Genomic DNA, 18,319 nt, shown 5'->3' with positions numbered 1-18,319 from the left:
TCTTCCAATATTAATTTTAAAAATATCAACTTCTAATGTACTTGGCCTATCGATCTGGAACTAAATATCTTAACATGCATCAGTGGTTGTTTTGATAAGGGAAAAGTTACATATGATTTTTCATACAGCATCAATAGCTCTGCTCTGGTTAGGTCAGATAATGTAAGGGATTCAGGCATTTTACTTAATTAAATTTATAGTTTAATGAACATATCAGTTACAACAAATCACGAGCATTAAAAATGATTGTTGGTTATAAGTAGGCTTAGTAAATATTTTGCAATATTAATACTGGAAAATATTTTTATTCTTCTCTTGTCTATCTTAATCTCAAATTTTTATCTTTAATGTGATCTATCCATTGTATCTTATTTCTGCCTTAGAAAATGTCCAGGACCGATTTTCAATGTTTTGAAATTAAATATTTTGTTTTTTTAAAGATAGAATTTGGAATTTCATGAAACAATTGTGATATGTTTTCTGACTCATTTTACTTTTACTTTTACGCACTTTTAAACCTAATTAAGAAATGTTTTCTGACTCATTTTACATTTACTTTTAAACCTAATTAAAAATTATAAGTTGAGTTTTAATTACTGTTAAATTGATTTTTCTGAAGCACTAATATTTTAAATTGATTGTACCATGTTTCTTATGATATTAGGTTTATATATATTTATGTTTATATTTATATCTTGTGTATGTTTCTCGAATGATTGAGTTTTTATATATGTTTTAAATTAATTTTATAAACATTTTAATCTTTTAAATTACTTTTATGTTTTAAATTGAGTCAGTTATTTACTTTAAGCATGATTTCAATTTTGTTTAAAATTTTTTTTTTTATTTGCTTATTTTAGTTACACTATGTCTTTTGATTAGTTAATTTCTGTATTCAATGTGTACTCTGTTATTATATAAGGACTTTTGTCCTAATGTTATGATAAAAACAAAAATACCTATATTATGTATTAAAGGTTATATAAACAAAAGTTATAACTAAAAATAAAAATTGTGTAAGCATATTCCAAAAAAAAATCTAGTATATTAATGAAACTGTGTAATATTTTATATTTATTAACAAAATCAAATTTGTTTCAAATTTTTAACTTTAGGAAACATTAGGTATAGAAGTAGCAAATAAGTCCCTTCGGTTTTTTGACTTATTTCTATTCCCACATTCATAAACCTATCTTCTTATGATTTGATAATAGAATTAATTGAGCTTATTTGCCAACCTTATTTTAGGAAAACAATTACTCTATAAAGTCATTATTGTGGTCAAAGATTTCAATTTTATCCTCACTTAATTTTAGGGGGAATATTCAAAGGGCATTAAAGGTAAAGAAATGTCTTCTACTTGAGGCGACTCTGCTTTCAACTCAATATGCCAGATATATCCCAAGGATTGGAGAAACATGTCTCATGGTTGGCAGTAGCAACCTCCAGAACGGGGGCAAACACAACTAAAGCTAATGTATCCATTGACCAAATTACATCATGTTGAACTGGTAGACTGTAAAATGGTTGATGAATCAAGAAAGAATAGATTAGTGCCTGAATCATGGGTAGGAATAACTTGGTATTCTACAATTTTTTTTTTTTTTCCAATCAATGTTCCATTTATTTCTTATTGGTATTCCATTCATTACTTATTCAATTATGAATTGATTTGAAACCATAAAAAAAAACCGTGCCCGTGTAGGCCTCGGCGCTTCGCGCCGAGGCGACATATTTCCGTGACAACGTATACTCTATGCTAATATTACATAAATATAAATTAAAATCAATCCAATGTTATATATTTGAAATAATAAACCAGTTCACATATTGAATTCAGATATTTATTTTTGCTTGGTTATACATTAATTAATTTTTATACATATGATATAATATCCATATGTTAAACGAAGTCAATTTCCGTTACGGGACACTTTTTCTAACATGGCATCCCGCAAAATGATTTATAAGACGTTGTCACGTCAAAAGTAAAAGTACTAGTGCTACTAAATCTTTGTATCCATCAGAAGAAAACAAATATGAAATGAGAAATAATATCTAATTTAAGAAAAAGTTCACTGGACATGAAGATTTACTAATGAAAAAAAATGAATATAAAATATTTCCATCTGTCTATATAACAAGCTGTACAGAAATCTGATGAAAGACTGTTGCATGTAGGTACATTATTATTTCCAGATATTACTACATTAGGAAGGAAGGCTAAGGATCATTACTAATGCTTTGACTATTATTATTTTTTATAAATTAATAAAGAATATATTTAAGCAATTACATTTAATTATTACAAGAATTTTAAGCTCAGACACATAGGGAATGAAAAGCTTTTGAGCCAAGAGATCTTACAAAAATGTTTAAGTGCATTAACAAAATTATTGCAAATCCATTATCTGAACAATTAAAATACAATTTAGGAGTAATATTTTAAAATTATCATTTTATCTAGTTTTTTTTTAATTAAATGCTGTGTTCTATATTTCTTTTATTTTTCTACTATAAATAAAGGGCAAATTAAATTAATCAACTGCTACTATTCATCAGTAAATCATATTAATTAATGCGAAAGAGGGAGTATTAATCTGTCCTTAATTTAAAATTGACCAAAATTACTAGTTTTATTCTGTATAAATGAAAAACCTTATTTTTGATATGTAGATTCTTCTAGCAGATTCAAGATTTAATTATTATTTTCTTCATATTTTTTCTAAATAACTAAAAACTGCTAATGATACAGAAAATATTTTCTTGGCGGTTTTAAATAAATCTTTTGTTTTAAATTTATATTTAATTGTTGAACTATTTTATTATAAAATGAAAATATTTGATTTTAATTTTTTAACTGTTATCTATGATGTCATAGTTATTTAAATAATATGGTCAGCTTTTTTTCACAACTTTTGACTGATAATAAAACTAAAAGAAACAATTCTTTAAAGAAGAAACAATTTTATACCAGCTTTATGAGAGAAAATAAATGTTTTTACAGCATATCGTAGAGTTTATAAATAAATAATATTAGCTATACGAAAAGGATCTTATTATATTAAAAAAAATTATTGCAGAGGCTACTTACAAGTTTAAATACATGTGATTAGATATAACCCATTCATATTTAGATTATATGTTATCAAGTTTGGCTTAGATTGATTATTTAATTATTTGGTTTTTCAGTAAGGTTACAATATAAATAAACATTATTTATAAAAAATAATAAGATAAAATCAAATGAGCCTCTACCATAATGTCTTTCGGCATTATACCTTGGGAAGTATTTATAATTTAGATAGAAAATAGTATCAAAGATTATAATTAATTTTCCTTCAAATCAGACAAGTATTAAAAGCCATAAATAAATTTTCGAATTATAGAGAGGAAAATTCCCGCCAATCTAATTTATTTATTTTATTCCAGTTGATCAGGATCTTGCAATAAGCCAGGGAAATGGTGAACACTCATCCACTGGATAAAATGTAGCAGCTTTTTTAAAATTTGAAAACTAAGTTACTTTTTTGTTGGAAGCCTTAGAAAGTTACTAAACAGAAAAACTAGAAACAGAGTCAGAGTAAGACATCTCTAAACACAAACTAATATAATTTGTTCAATATGAGAATGCTGTTAAAATTTCTCCCATTACCAATCTAATCACACATGCACCAGTCTATTTCACTCCCACTTCCTTTTTATATATGCATATATATATTATAAAGAGGGGACTTCATTGTTCATTGTCATTTAGTCATTCCTTTCTACGATTTGTGACAAATTGGGCATTCTCTAGATGATCAAACTATAGTTTTAATGTTAATCCAGTTTAGATACAATAGAGATGGTCTAAAACTACGTCTTTCTGGTCATGGTGATCTCTCAGATCTCGTTCTATAAGAAATGTTTCAGATATTGTTGCATTGTAAAATTTCAAACAATAAATGAAGAAAATCCATTGTGAATTCATGATATATATAAAATTCTATTAGGCACAGCAATCTCATAGGGGGAAAATGTTTGTTTCTGATCTCCCCAATCAGCTGTGACTAATGACAGGTTAAAAGAGGCCAGTCTTAAAATTTATTACATCATCAGAATTCATGAAAAAGAAATCAGGTTCATAATTTCAGCATAATTTTATGGAATACATTATGTTAAATAAAATAAATCATAAACAAATTTTTTATTACTAAATTGTAATAAAACTAATTAAGAATAGATTTATTTATTTCTGTTCTGTCCTGATAGAGGCTCACTAATACAACAATTCTAGCATTTTAATACAATAATAAATTATAGTTACCAGTCTATTTTCATTATTGAAACATTAAAAACACTTTTAGGGCTTAAAATATACAAATAAATTAGGTATTTATAATTTATTTATTAAATATTGTGAATGTATATTCATTTTAAATTAATAAAATATAGTATAAAACAATAAATAGCTAATATACATAAATATAAAAGACAATGTACAAAAAATAAACAATGATCTACTACTGATCCTTTCCTAATGGGGTTTAGAAGCCCATCTTTGTTCTACTTTATGCTTATTATATCATTTAATACATTAAGTTTGACTCTTGAACTTCAAATACCAAATAGATAATTGAAGTTTAAGTTGATTTACGATGTAGGAACAAACAAAAATAGTTAATAATTATTACTTTATAAAATCGTAGGTACACAAGAAATGGTTATAATTTGTGTTTTTAGTGTGATCCCATTATTACATAAATACCCTTTCACCACTGGACAAAATTTTGCATAAGTGCTGTTTTGATCTTATGTATTAAAATAATTTTTCTGTAAAAATGTCATTAATGTGTGCAGAGTTGCGTTTGCAGTACTTATCAACCACACACAAAAAAAAAGATAATGAGAAGAACATTAATTTTTTTGTTGTAAATAAATAATTTTTTTTTTTTAAGTATTCAGAGTTGATAATATATTATCTATATTTCTTTTAGTAAATTATGCATGGGCATTTGTTTACAAATGTAAACATTATTAATAAATTTCTCAAAGACCTTTTCATGTGGTAATTAATATTTTTTGATCATATATTTTGTTCCCTTTTGCAAAGAACTTCTTAAGGGGTTACTGACACCAGTCAGCAAGTTTTACATAAAGCAGAATGAAATTGGGGGCATTTAGAAAAAAAGCAAGAAACTTTAAAATGATCACATCCCATGAAAGAAGTTTAAAAATAAGGAAGCTATATTATTATTCAATAAGTTAATATATTAATTACATCTTTTTGCCTCATTATTAGGGCAATTGTTTTCTTAGAAAGTTCTAACTCTAAGGTTTTTTTGTATATTTTTTTATATTTTGTTTTAAGATATAGAAACATTGACAATTGTTGCATTCTTTACTATTACATATTTAACATTGAAAAAATATTATACCATGAAGAAAGTTTTGGGTTTGTTTATTGACAGATCTTTTAATAAATAATGTTTTGAGATTTTAATATTATGGCAGTATTCCATTTTGTCAAGGTTATCACAATTTCATAATAGAATATGATATTGTTTGGTATTATTAATTTCTTTTAAAGTGACCTCTTTCCATAGTTAGAAATATTTTTTTTTTGTTATTTTTAATAATTGAGTCACTGATGGGGGATAATGAATATTATGAGGGCAACAATTCTTTAAATAAAGTAAAAAATATAAATCTATGTGTGGAATGTGTAAATATAATTAGTACAATCCTCTGGTATACTATTCACTATGGAAGTCAAAATGAGTAAAAAATATGAGGGTGTATAAGTACCATTACACTATGCAACACCAATGCCATTTGTTAAGAAAAAATGGCAAATATTTTTTTCTGCTATACATAACTTTCAGGCTGTGGTGGAGGGTCAGGTTGTTTGTTATGATTTAAGAGAGAACTTCTTAGAATAACACTTCTTCTTATAGAACCATTCCGATGCCTAGAGTCGAGAGAGGCCCCTCTCCATGACAAGTCGGGAGAACCCCTTGGGAGACGAGTGCTTGACCTTGACAATGTACTAGAAAAAGTAGCTCTGTGGCGAAGAAGTAGCAAGTGTCTCTTTCGGCGAATACCAACCAACCTTCCAAAACCTTGTCGAAACTTTGATGACATCAGGTTATAGAGGATGGGATTAATTGCTGAATTGAGGTAGTGCATCAGACGACAAAAGTAAAGCAGATTGAGGTAGGTCTGCTCTCCTAAGGCAGTAATGTCGTCAGGGGAAATGATGACCCAGAATGTAAATACTCGGAACGGAAGCAGGCAGAGAAAGAAGGAAAGCACCACAGTGGCTAACATGAGGACAACCTGCTTCCTAGCACGTATGTTATCTCCACTGTTTGCAGTTCCTGGGTCACGGATCAGGTGCCTTGCTATAACTGTATATAGAACTATCAGTATAGACAATGGTAAGATGAAGAAGACGGTTAGTATGCTATAAAAGAAGAATTTCCGCCAGAAGCTGTCAGGAACTGTATAACAACCAGGCTTTCCATTATTATCCTTCTCAACAGAGTATTCAGTAATATGAGCGATTGGACTGAAATGTGAAAAAAAAAAAATTACTGATTGATAAACTTAAATAATTAATTTTTAATATGAACTAATTGATTACATATTGATATGAGGTGATTAGTTCAAAATCTGCTTAACTATTTTCAAAACGTTTACTGGATACAACAAAAAAATGTCTGGTATTTGACTCAGGCCTTTGAACTAAGTTTTATATTAGCTTGATGTTTTTGGTCAGTATAGCTTTGCTAGGAGAAAAAGTGTATTAAAAACTTATGAGAAATAAAATAAAAACATGGAAAAAGTTGTAACTAATTACCCCATATACAGTATATGGATGAAAATATTTTTTTTTACAAACTGTGTGTTTTTAAGATGCTCAAAACTAGGATCAACAGCCTTCCACTCCAACACTTACACGTCTTATGCCTGACTGTATAAACAAAGAGGGAGGGAAAACTAGACACTACAAAATAGTCTTGTGCCAGTCCTCATAATCCCTCAATTTAATTATAAGCTACAATAACATTTGAGAGAATTATGGAAGATTTCCCTTTTACTCTTGGTTACTTTTTCTAATGCACAATGTAGGTCTAAATAGTAGTTTTCAATTACCTTCTGAGTATCTTTCTTTCCCAGGTGCATAGTCGTTTCTCCATCGCCTGTGTCAGGACCCATGTCTCACTGCCATAAGTGACTGTTGGGCGAATAGTAGTCTTGTAAACGATGACCTTAGCGCTCCAAGAAAGATCTTTGAACTTCAAAACTTGATGCACTGCAAAAAAGCAGTGATTTCGTTTTGTTATTCTGACCTCTACCTCCTTGCGTAGTTCATTCTTTTCGGTGACTAGTGCTCTAAGATATTTAAAAGCCCTACAAACTGGGAAGTTATGACCATTGATATTAATTGTATGTGGTGGCATCGGTGTACGGTTCTGGGTGCTGTTCATATATTCAGTATTTTTTTCATCGATCTGGAGACTTGTTCTATTTGCCTCTCGCTTCAACTCCTCCAACGCTCCGATAAGTGCTGGCAGCATTCTGTCTACCAGGTTGATATCATTGGTATACCTACATACCTGCGTGTATCTGTTGTATATAGTGCCTTCAGGATCGGTTCTTATACCTCGTACTACTCTCCCCATCAAAAAATTAAAGAGAGTTGCTGAAAGAGGATCTCTTTGCCTAAGATCATTATTCGCTGAAAACTCTTGTCCCAGAGAGCCCCCTGTGATTTGATCTGACATTTAATAAATGAGCTATTTCTTTACAAATTAACATCAACTACTGAAGAAATGTGCATAAAAAATATTTTCATCCATAATGACTTTATTATTATTATTTAATGATTTTAGATTATATAAGATAGAGATGCTTTATTCGACAATGCTGCCTAAATACATCTGGTTGCTATGACACTCAGTATACTTATCAATCCATAATTGGATATACTTTATAATAATATAAAATCATTAAACAGATGAGAGGAATTTGATTTATTTTATATGACCTAAATTTTACCTAAAGAATCAAGAAGGAATTGATTAGGCTGAGAGGTACAAACAGAATGTTGTAGAAAATAAGTTTTATTATTTAATGTGTAATTAATAATGTTTAGTAGTCATCTCAAATAATTTATAAATGTAATTAGGAATAAAACATCACTGTTCATGGCTATATTGCTTCAGATCATGGAACAACCATGTTGTGTCCTTTGTTCTGAAATCTGTTCACAGTTGGCGTCCGTTAGAGAAACACATACTGTTTGACATTTGTTACAAAACCCTCCCTGCAAGGTGGATCAAAACATTGACTCTTAATTAATAGTTGAAACTATTTTTTAATTGTTATTTCTTTCATTCTTTACCACCTTTTTGATTCACAAAAGGTAAACCATTTATATACAAAATTAGCCATTGAATATATATATCTATAGGTCAGCAGAAAATAAATGAGATAAACTGTTTTTATTACTGCTAAAAGAATGAAAACCAGGTTATTGATCACAGATGAATGAGTTTTTTTAAAAATAATTTGATGAAAGTTCCAAAAATATAAAATATCAATGTTCTGTAATACATATTAAAATTTTCAGCAGTTTTTTTTTTTTTTTTTTATCTCAGAACAAACTTTAAACCAAGTTCTTAGGACAAAAGCCTAATTATGATTATGATTATGAAATGATTAAAATCACAATTAGCATATTTAGGAAATGATCTATGCTAAAATCAAACCATAAACTAAGGTTTTGGAAATGCAAAGCCTACTGACTTTTTTTAAACTGGTTTTAAATTATATCACTGTTCAAATTTTCAACAATTAACATATTTAACTTCTGCTATTAGCTATAAATGCCCCAAAAAAGTGACTTCGCATTTCCAGAAACCATCATAAAAAAACAAAATAGTATATTCTAATTAAATAATTTTATCAAGATGAAGTATGAGAGAAACTGAATAAATCAAAATAGTTTTACTTGTAAAAACCCCTTCGCGATCACATTTTTGGGGATTTTCTAGTAGCTTTGCATTTCCATTTCATTTTTTCTTTTCCTTTTAGAGAATCAATTAATTGTTCAGGACAGATGAATACTAAGAAATAAACCATAATAGCTACTTACCCCTTATTATATGATTGCGAAGGGTGACTCTGGATCTCGTCAGTAGATAAACTTCATTGAAGTTCTAATAACTTTTATTTTTTATATGTTTGATTCTAAATTGTGAAAAGAAATTATTTTCCTTAAAAAAATAGTTTTGATCCAATTTTTTCTTTTCTTTTTAAAAAAATCAAAGATAAATAATCTTGGTTAGTCAAGTTTATAACATTTATGAACAATAATAAAGTATATTACCTTGTGAACAGAGCTGCGAACGCCCATGCAATTAGGCAAATCAACATGGCTCTTGCTTTAGTGCAAACATAGCCTGCTCTCAAAGGTTGGCAAATGGCATAATACCTCTCAAAGCTTATGGCAAGGATCGTTAATACTGACGCATGGGCTACTGTCAACTCAACAAATGGCACAGCTTTACCTGAAACAAAGGATTTCTCAATAAATTTTGAGTAAATGTTAAGAGGTAATAATCCTTACAGGAATCAATTAAAAATATCAAAGAACTTTTACAGTATTATTCTGTGAGAAATAAATTATTCTAAAAGATATAACATATTTTTTATTTTGTAGGTGTACTGGTGGTTAAAGTTAAGAGAAACATTGTTTACTAATAAATATTTTTTCTACTATTTTTGTGCCTTTCTTGACCGCCACTCAGACTATCTTACAATCATCCCATATAGTCAACTAATAACCTTCCAATATATATATTTCAATTATGTTTTTGTTTAAGTTTGGAATGGAAAGATATTTGAAGTAAAGTACAACCCATTATGATTTGTGATTGATGACTGATGAGTGACTACAGTTGTCTTTTCCCTTTTTTTTTTTTTAATCCTTAAAGTATTTAAGTTTCAGAGGTGTCTTTTCTCAAATGTAAATTTGAGGTATTTTTGATTCTGTGTGTCTCCTTATATAAATACTAATCATATTATGTTTTTCCTCTACTATCACATTAAGCTATTTCTCTCTTTTTTTCTTTTAATTTCAAAGAAATCGGCACCGGGGGTACAAGGCACTTTCTGCCTCTCCATACCCTTTTACCATTTTGTAAAAAATTAACTAATAAAAAAGTTGAATAAATATTACAGATAACCATTTGACAAAAAATAAAGGATATTATTGATGAAAAATTCTCCTTTACGTGCATTAATATAAACTTCTTGTTAATTATATTCAACAACTCTCCACTTGAATCTTACAGAATGATTCACTCAGAACCTATTGGATAATTGGTACTTCTTTATATATGATGGTCTAGGTCCCTCCCCAATACTTCATCAAATTATTCTATATTTTTTATTTTCTGGTGTCTATACTTTATTTAATTTTTCTTTATGTATCTTAACAATGAACAGTGTTTATTGTTAGTTAATTACTAAGGATCATAAGATGGTTTATGTTTGGTAAATAATTTCATTTCAGAGAGATTTTTAGAATTTTTGGTGCAGTTTAGTACCTGCATTGGTGTAATTTTTAGATAAATAATGTAAAAAATATTGTTGCATAGGATATTGCTAATTAATGGAGGAGTTCGGCGCAAGAAGGGCTCATACAACAAATTTCGTGACTTGAAATATTGACAATCAAACACTTTATCACTTCAAAGACCTGTACCTGTCCTGTACAATGATTTTTTCCTCAGAAGGAGAAAAACATAGGAAAAGTCATTGGTGTGATAAACTGTTTGAATGTCGACACCTCAAATAACTGATTTGGCATATTGGCCTTTCTTGCATTCATCTCATCAATTTTTCTCAGGCATTTAATGATTTGATAATCTTGCTGAGAGCAATAATGTTAGGTTTTTCGTATTTCATAATTACCATAAAAAAAAAAAAAATCAAATTTATTGAAAACTCCAATTTAATATGATGACATATTGTTTAAAACTACATAATATTTATTGCACAATACATACCTAAAAACAAATATTTGTTAGGATATTAGTCCTAAAATTGTCATCCTTTTTACTATGTTTGGTTAAGCTAAAATAGACAATTTTATTTTATTGAGATTAATTATGGATTTATTTTCTATATAGTTAAATTGAATTAAGATTTTTTGGGGGTATGATGTACTCATCTGTTATTTAATAAAATGATGATTAAAGTTAAAAGTATTTAAAAGCAACAAATTAAACATCATTTTTTAGAGTTGTTTTGATTATTTAGATTTTCTAACCTCTAATCATCTTTGGTTTATAATTATTTGACTAAAATAATTGGTTAAAACTTAACTACAATTAAAAATAACCTATATGTGGTGCTTAATATTTCATGTTACATAAAGTTTGAAGGAGGGAAACTTATTTAGAATGTTAATATGTGAGTATCTTAAAATGGCCAATGTAATGTTCTTCAACTATGGCTCTAGGCTAAAACTAGTATTATGGATCAATGCAGGAATCATTTGCAAAAGAAGTAATTGGTTCAGTTTAGGGATTTTTGTATAACTATTGAAGAACCAAGATACTTCTCAAGTCCGGTTGCACAGCGATTTCCTGATCTGTCATGTGAAAGAGTTTGGGAGGTAAAGAACTACCATCAGGTAACTTTGTGGTGGGGTCTCTCAGTTGGTCAAAGAAAGGGTGACAGCAGGCATAGATCGGTGCTATTCTCATTTCAGGTTCCCAAACCAGGATCTTAGACAGCAGGTCTGCAGCATCTGCTGGCACACTATATTTGAAAGTTAAACTCATTTTTCTTGGTCTCACTACAGGTAAATCAAATTTTGGAGCCTTAGGGTTCATTTTGTGAATTTGACCTTCTGTTGGGGTACCAAGAACTTTAATAATTTCCACGAGCATTTCGAGGGTCGAACTAGCAGAAAAAAATACTCTATCAAACAAAAGCTCTGCGAATATGCAGCCCGCACTCCATACATCTATTTTTGTCGTATAATTAATCGACCCAAATAACAGTTCTGGTGCTCTGTAATATCTTGAGCATATGTAAGCAATATTCCTCTCCCCTTCAACCAGTTTCTTAGCAGACCCAAAATCACACAATTTCAATTCTCCTGTCGCATAATTCAGAAGTAGATTCTGGGGTTTGATATCTCTGTGACATATTCCAAGAGAGTGCAAATAATTCAATGCCTTTAGCAACTGATAGATAAACACTTTGATGTATGTTGGATGTAATTTCATTCGGTACCTCTGATAATGCTTGAGTATCTTGTAGAGTGTTTGTGGTAAGTATTCCAAAACCAAATTCATCTTTATTTTGTCTTGATCTTTATCAAAAAAATAATATTTCAATTCAATGATATTGCAATGCCGAACAGTCTTCATTATTTCTAGTTCCCTGTTGCTGACTTTGTTTTCAAGGTACACAGTTTTGATAGCAACGACTTCATTGGAGTGAAGCAGAGTAGTGACTGATACGGATCCAAATGTTCCAGTATCAATTAGTTTGGGCTCAGTGAATTTCAATAGGACAGAAGCTTCGTCCTCGTACCCTGGAAACACCTGAACAGAATAAACTTCTTCCTCTTCAGCTACAGGTTTCACAACAGAAAACGTTAAGGATGCTGATGCCATGGATGCTTGGCTGACTGATTGGGACTCATCCATTTCATTTTTTTTACCGGCTGTTTAAACAGCACTAGTGATTAGAGCATTTTGCTGAATGACAATAAATTACTTAAATTTATTCTTGAAAATTTTTATGGTTATGTATGGTTTTTGTTATGTGTATAATGAATATCATGCTTGGAACATGTGTACAAAATAATCGTGTATACACTGACTAAGCAACCGACTTTAATGGCATCATATTATGAAATTGAACAATTCTATACTTTTTTAATAATAATAATTAGGTTTCAATAATTCAAAAGGAATAACAGAAATATGAATACCTGAGTTGGAATAAGAAACTTAATCAAAGATAAATACATTGTGATTTCGATTGTTTAAGAAAATAGTGTACGGAATTTTATCAAATAAATTTAGCATTGTCTATTTGATAGATAACAAATTATAGAAAGAAAACAGATGATTAGTAGTTTGGTAATTTGTTCAATTACCAATAATAATAATTGTTTTTTACTATAATATTAATAATACAAATTATAACTAAACTAAAACCTATGTGTAAGCCACTGTCACCACTGACTCCCCATCTAGAGAAACGGGTATTGGTACTACGAGTATATACCACGTCCTCTTTTTCATGTACAATTTGAGTCGGCCACAAAGTATTTTCTAAAATGAACATTGTAAAATATTAATTTAGAAACTATGTAACCAATGAGGGGTTGAATTCTATAAAACTTGTGGAAATGCAAGAACATTCATCTAATTAATTTTAATGATTATACTACATGCGAATTATTCATGGATGTATACAATATTAATATAAATGTACATACGGTGCTGTATTGTTCATCTAAAAAATGATTTATCAAAATGTAACAACGGCCCTTCTACATTTTTAACGACACCTTAAATGTTGAAACTGGTTCTTTACCTACTTATGTTTGCCGGCCTTTGGGCTATCCACCCAGTCTAGTCAGAAAAGAAAGTTGGCTTTTATTCTTATCCGAAGAATCCCAAATGTTTGATCTTCTATTTTTTATTTAAATATTAAATTGTTTTTATTTCCTATTAAACGTTAGGTCCTAGTGGGCACAAAGCCCATGAAAAAAACTGTTCCTCGGAAAAATCGTGGCAACTGAGTTTTGAAAAATTGAAAGGCAATCTTACTAGTCAACTTCATGATTGTTGGAAGCATAATCAAGGTGAAACATTATCACAAGCCTTATCTATAATCAACAGTTCCCTAAATTAGTAGGAACTTTCGGCAACAGGCAATTTAGACCCAATGACGAAGTGAAAAATGAGGATTTATATTTTCTCAAGCTCATGGAGGAAAACTGGTACGATATCTAAAAGCAGTTAATCTGGCGAGACAAAAGCTATTACAATTTTTTCAAATTTTTATTCTTGCGGAGCCAACTGTATACAATATATAAGATAATTATTGATTAGGAATATAACAAATAAGATTTTTAGAAATTATAATTTTAGAAAAAATTAAATTGTTGCTCAAAATTAAAAAAAAAATAAATAAATAATGAGGTGTATGCATATTTAAGATACTTTTCAAAAAACATTTTAAAATGTATCAACTATCTGAAAAATTAATGCGATTACAGTCAAATGATACTTAAAAATAGATTAATTAATAAAACACAATCAGTGAAATTCAAATTCCATTTACTATTAAACCTAGGATGAAGTTTACTTAAAATCCTATACCTTTTAAGACACTGAGCCTCTCTTATCTAAATTAAACTTAGGGGCAGGCTTAGAGTGGGTGGTAGTCGAAAGTCATTCCGACGGTTTGGAAGAGTAGGGAACTGGGTTTTCGGTGCCCTGCGACGGAAATGGGATTCATAAATTTTCAACCCAATACGACTGGTGAATTCGGGAATCCATATATTATATGGTGTCATATCCAGCTATACTTAACCACGTAATGGATGGGTTAAACTATTTAGTACAAATATAACATTGTGGAAGTAACATTATATTTAGAAAGAAATACTTGTACATCATTTAGTTAGTGCTCCTGAGAAACATCACAGTTTGCCTATCTCCTCTACGCCAGAGGCTCATTGGTATTGGATATTTATTTTTTCGCTCATAAGTCTTTCAAAAGTGATTACAGTATTTTGGGGCAAATCTTTGAGGTTTCTTGATAAATCATCTCAGGCTGTAGGGTTTTATATTTAATTTTTTATCTAATTTCAATTCCAAATATAGACTGCTCTCGGAAAAAAGATTACAGTACCTTTTAAAAATAATTTTGGATTTTCAAAACATCTTCTTTAACAAAAAAATTCATGTCTTTTGTCTTAGTCAATGATATTTTGAAACCACCTTATGAAATGAACCATCTTATGAAATGCTCCCTTCATTTTTCAAAAACTTTCTATGGAAAATGAAGGTCCATGTCGATTAATTTATTACCTTATTTATGATCCTAAAATTAGGGAACAAATTTAAGTCTGGAGGTAAAACAAAACTACTAATATAGGTTACATACTTTAAAATAAAAAAAATATCGAGTTATTGACTCTTTGAACACACTCGTTTGAATGAACTGTAATTTTAATCAATTTTATTGTTTTTAAAATAAAGTTTTGAATGATTCTAAATAAAAAGGTTAAGTGTATTGTGCCTATTTATTTTGATTTCGTTTGTGATGATAATTCTAAACATTAATTAGCAATGGTCGTATTTAGCATACTGTTATATTCATCGGAATGTTAAATTATTTCTGAGGATAGATTTAATTTACACGTTTTATAGTCCCTTTACCCCAAAAAACTATCGTTACGTCGATGTCGGTTTCTATTGCTATTGGACGCTGTCATTAGGAATTGATTTGAAGAAAGTTTAGAGTTGTTTAAATATAAGTCCATACTTAATTACAAAAGATTTACAATTGTACAATGTTGTAAATTGAAAAGATTGTTGCATTTAAAGCAAATCTTGCAAATGCAAGGATTTTATTACAAAAGTAAAGCTTTGTAATTAAATTCATTAGGTAGTGAAGAAGGAAAAAATAAAATAAACATATCAAAGTTGTTTTTAAGAATTTGTAAAAATTTTTTTGTTTACTTCAACAGGTTACCTTTATATCATTTTTGTCCACAGAATCGGAAACCTTCACTCGTATTATAATTTTTAGACATCAAAGAACAAATTCAGTTTCGTTTATCTTTTAAGGTCAGTAGTAAAATTTGTGTTAAAGATTAATTAATAGATCGAATCATTCATCCGATTTTCATGATGTTTTGAGGGATTGTGTAGGTTGGTGTCTAGATAGTTTCATATTAATTCTATCATATTATTTTGGCTACTTTAGCTTACACATCCATAAACATATGTCCTCAGGAAACCCATATTTCGACAACATAATTTCCAATTTGGCTCATATTTGGGGGGAAAACTGGAGATTAGTGAGTCTTAAGATTCCAACTACTTTCGTTGAGGTAGGAAAAAACTTCTTTTTGGATGCAGCTATCTACAATGGCTTGACCCATAGATTTTATTCTGAAATAAAAAAATCCCGAGAAAAAGAATCTTTCTAAAAATAAAATAAGGCAATAAAAAAAAAAACAATATGTAGTAGAAATAGTGAGGAAGCTTATGTACTTAAAAGACTTTTTTTTAATATCAAAAATTTTCATTTAAAATCAATAATTTAAATAAAAGCTTTTTACTTTATATTAAAAATTCCTGTTACGTACTATACCTGAATGAGAAAAATAAGTTATTAATTTTTTTAATGCTTACTAACATTCATTTGTGTTAAAAGATAAAGAAATGAATAAAACCGTTCTGAATCTAAAACACTAATTACCTTGGAAGTACATGGGGGACATAGAGATTTTTTGACCTTTCCTATCATTTAATAGCAACAACGACATTCCATCCTAAAATATTTCTAACCAATAAATAAAGTAAATGTAACTAAACAATAAAGTACTATAATATTCAGAATAAATAAAATAACCCTCAGCGGTAGTACAACCGGACTCAGGCACAAAATTAGTATCCATTACACTTCAGCCGGGCGGTAAAGTGATGATAATAAACGACAGAATAATGTATAGTGGTATAAAATGAATTTAAAAGCCAAGGTGGAATTTCATACCTGTTACAGTGAAATGCAAATTCTCAGTGCATTGGGCGTATTCGGTCATAAACATTTGATGCTGTCTTTTTGCATAAAAAAAACATTAAATGGCGTGCTATATGAGCCTCAGGTATTTCTCGGCCAATTTTATGCATTACAGAAGAAGTACAAGGAATAAATAAAGGTAGAGTCAATCAATTTTTATTCGACCGATCAGAATTAATTTTACTGCTAGGCATATTTGATTTGTTTAGTATTTTTTACAGGTTATTTCATAATATATTCTGCGACAAAACCGTAGTTTAAACATTTTTCTATTTTATATATTTTACCCGGCAAGTTTTAATTAATTTTCCAGACAGTTTCAGACTGAAAATGAATGTGCCTAACTTAGATGGTTTTGTAGGTATTGAAATAACACAAAAACAAAAATTACAATAGTGATGTGCCATAAGTTTTTTGTTCACACAACAGATTACATAAATATTGAGAAAAGTACAAAAAAAAAAAATATTAACAACTATAATATAAAAATTTATATAAAACGTGACTGTAAAAATGTTTTAAAAGAGAATCACTTTAATTTTTTTTTGTATAATTTCATCATTGAAACATAGACATTACTAGCTCAAGACATTTAAATCTTTTGAACTCTATCCTTTCATTAATATGAATTTTCAAAAATGACCAAAAGCCATTTTAGGCAATTTTAAAGGTTAATGTCTCAGAAGGTATTAAACGAAAAATTATGATATTTGTACGGTTCACATATTTGCACGTCCTCTTATGATAGGACTTATAAGACACGAGTCTACGCGTTTAAAACTACATTGTACAAAAAATTGTTGAACATTCCCCAATTTGTAAGAAAAACGGAGGTGAAAAGTCCACTTTTCTAGTGTTTCATATTAAAGTGAAAATATTTTTTTTAAATAGTTGGTTTAAGGGTTAACATCAAAAAGTGCATGGATACTGCTTTAATGCCGTAGGGAATGGACTTAACGCCATAGTAATCTCGCAACTGCAGCACCACAGGGGGAAGTTGACTTTTATTTGTTGACAGCCCCACGGAATGAAAACTTCGCATATATATTCTGGTTAGAATAGGTTGGCTACCTGTAGATAACACTCCCTTTTAGTTCAGAAGTGACCAGATAGGGGACAAAAAACAAAAAAATGATACTACATTAATGGCAGAAAATCCTTACATTAAGCCGAAATGGTCTGTACAACAACGAATTAAAACTTTGAAATTTATAATGAAATTAGATTGTTGATTAAAATTCGAATTACTGCAGGAATCGCTTAAAGTTTAATGTTGGATTATTCATTCCCTTGAAATTTAACATATTGTTATTAGTCTATCAAGTTAACAATTTAAATACTGCACCATAGATCATACTAATATTTTTATTTATCGATTCGGGGTGAGTCATTTCTTCCAATGATTATAGAACTCAATGAAGAAAAAAATAAATCATATCATTAATAATCTATGGAGGTAAGAGAAGACTTCCATTTC

The 18,319-nt window shown here is 29.3% G+C and overlaps 2 protein-coding genes and 1 long non-coding RNA gene across 7 annotated transcripts in view; 1 reads left to right on the top strand and 2 right to left on the bottom strand.

Moving 5' to 3' along the window:
- Positions 1–18,319, bottom strand: part of LOC112210022 (growth hormone secretagogue receptor type 1-like) — a 372,925-nt gene that overhangs the window by 4,591 nt on the left and 350,015 nt on the right. For 3 of the 4 annotated variants that reach the window (XM_067052406.1, XM_067052409.1, XM_067052408.1), the window contains exon 4: positions 9,380–9,560. In XM_067052406.1, coding sequence (XP_066908507.1) covers positions 9,380–9,560 — 181 coding nt within the window. Of the gene's footprint in view, positions 1–4,267; positions 6,554–9,379; positions 9,561–18,319 lie in introns of those variants that run through there. The other variant, XM_067052407.1, reaches the window with a different exon arrangement.
- LOC136797018 (uncharacterized) lies at positions 3,055–9,771 on the top strand. Of its 2 annotated transcripts, XR_010844814.1 has the most exons (4): positions 3,055–3,354; positions 3,433–3,583; positions 9,391–9,605; positions 9,713–9,771. It is a non-coding gene; the product is annotated as an uncharacterized lncRNA (long non-coding RNA). The 2 variants fall into 2 exon arrangements; XR_010844813.1 differs by having other exon boundaries at positions 9,391–9,771.
- Positions 11,207–12,889, bottom strand: LOC106688199 (putative glycogen synthase kinase-3 homolog). Its single transcript, XM_014432555.2, has one exon. It carries the CDS (start codon positions 12,717–12,719, stop codon positions 11,598–11,600), a length of 1,122 nt encoding a protein of 373 aa, XP_014288041.1. The 5' UTR covers positions 12,720–12,889; the 3' UTR covers positions 11,207–11,597.

Source organism: Halyomorpha halys, unplaced genomic scaffold, assembly GCF_000696795.3.
Source record: "Halyomorpha halys isolate HHAL.00 unplaced genomic scaffold, Hhal_1.1 Scaffold41.1, whole genome shotgun sequence".
NCBI classification, from domain to species: domain Eukaryota; kingdom Metazoa; phylum Arthropoda; class Insecta; order Hemiptera; family Pentatomidae; genus Halyomorpha; species Halyomorpha halys.
This window is presented reverse-complemented; position numbering and strand designations above follow the sequence as displayed.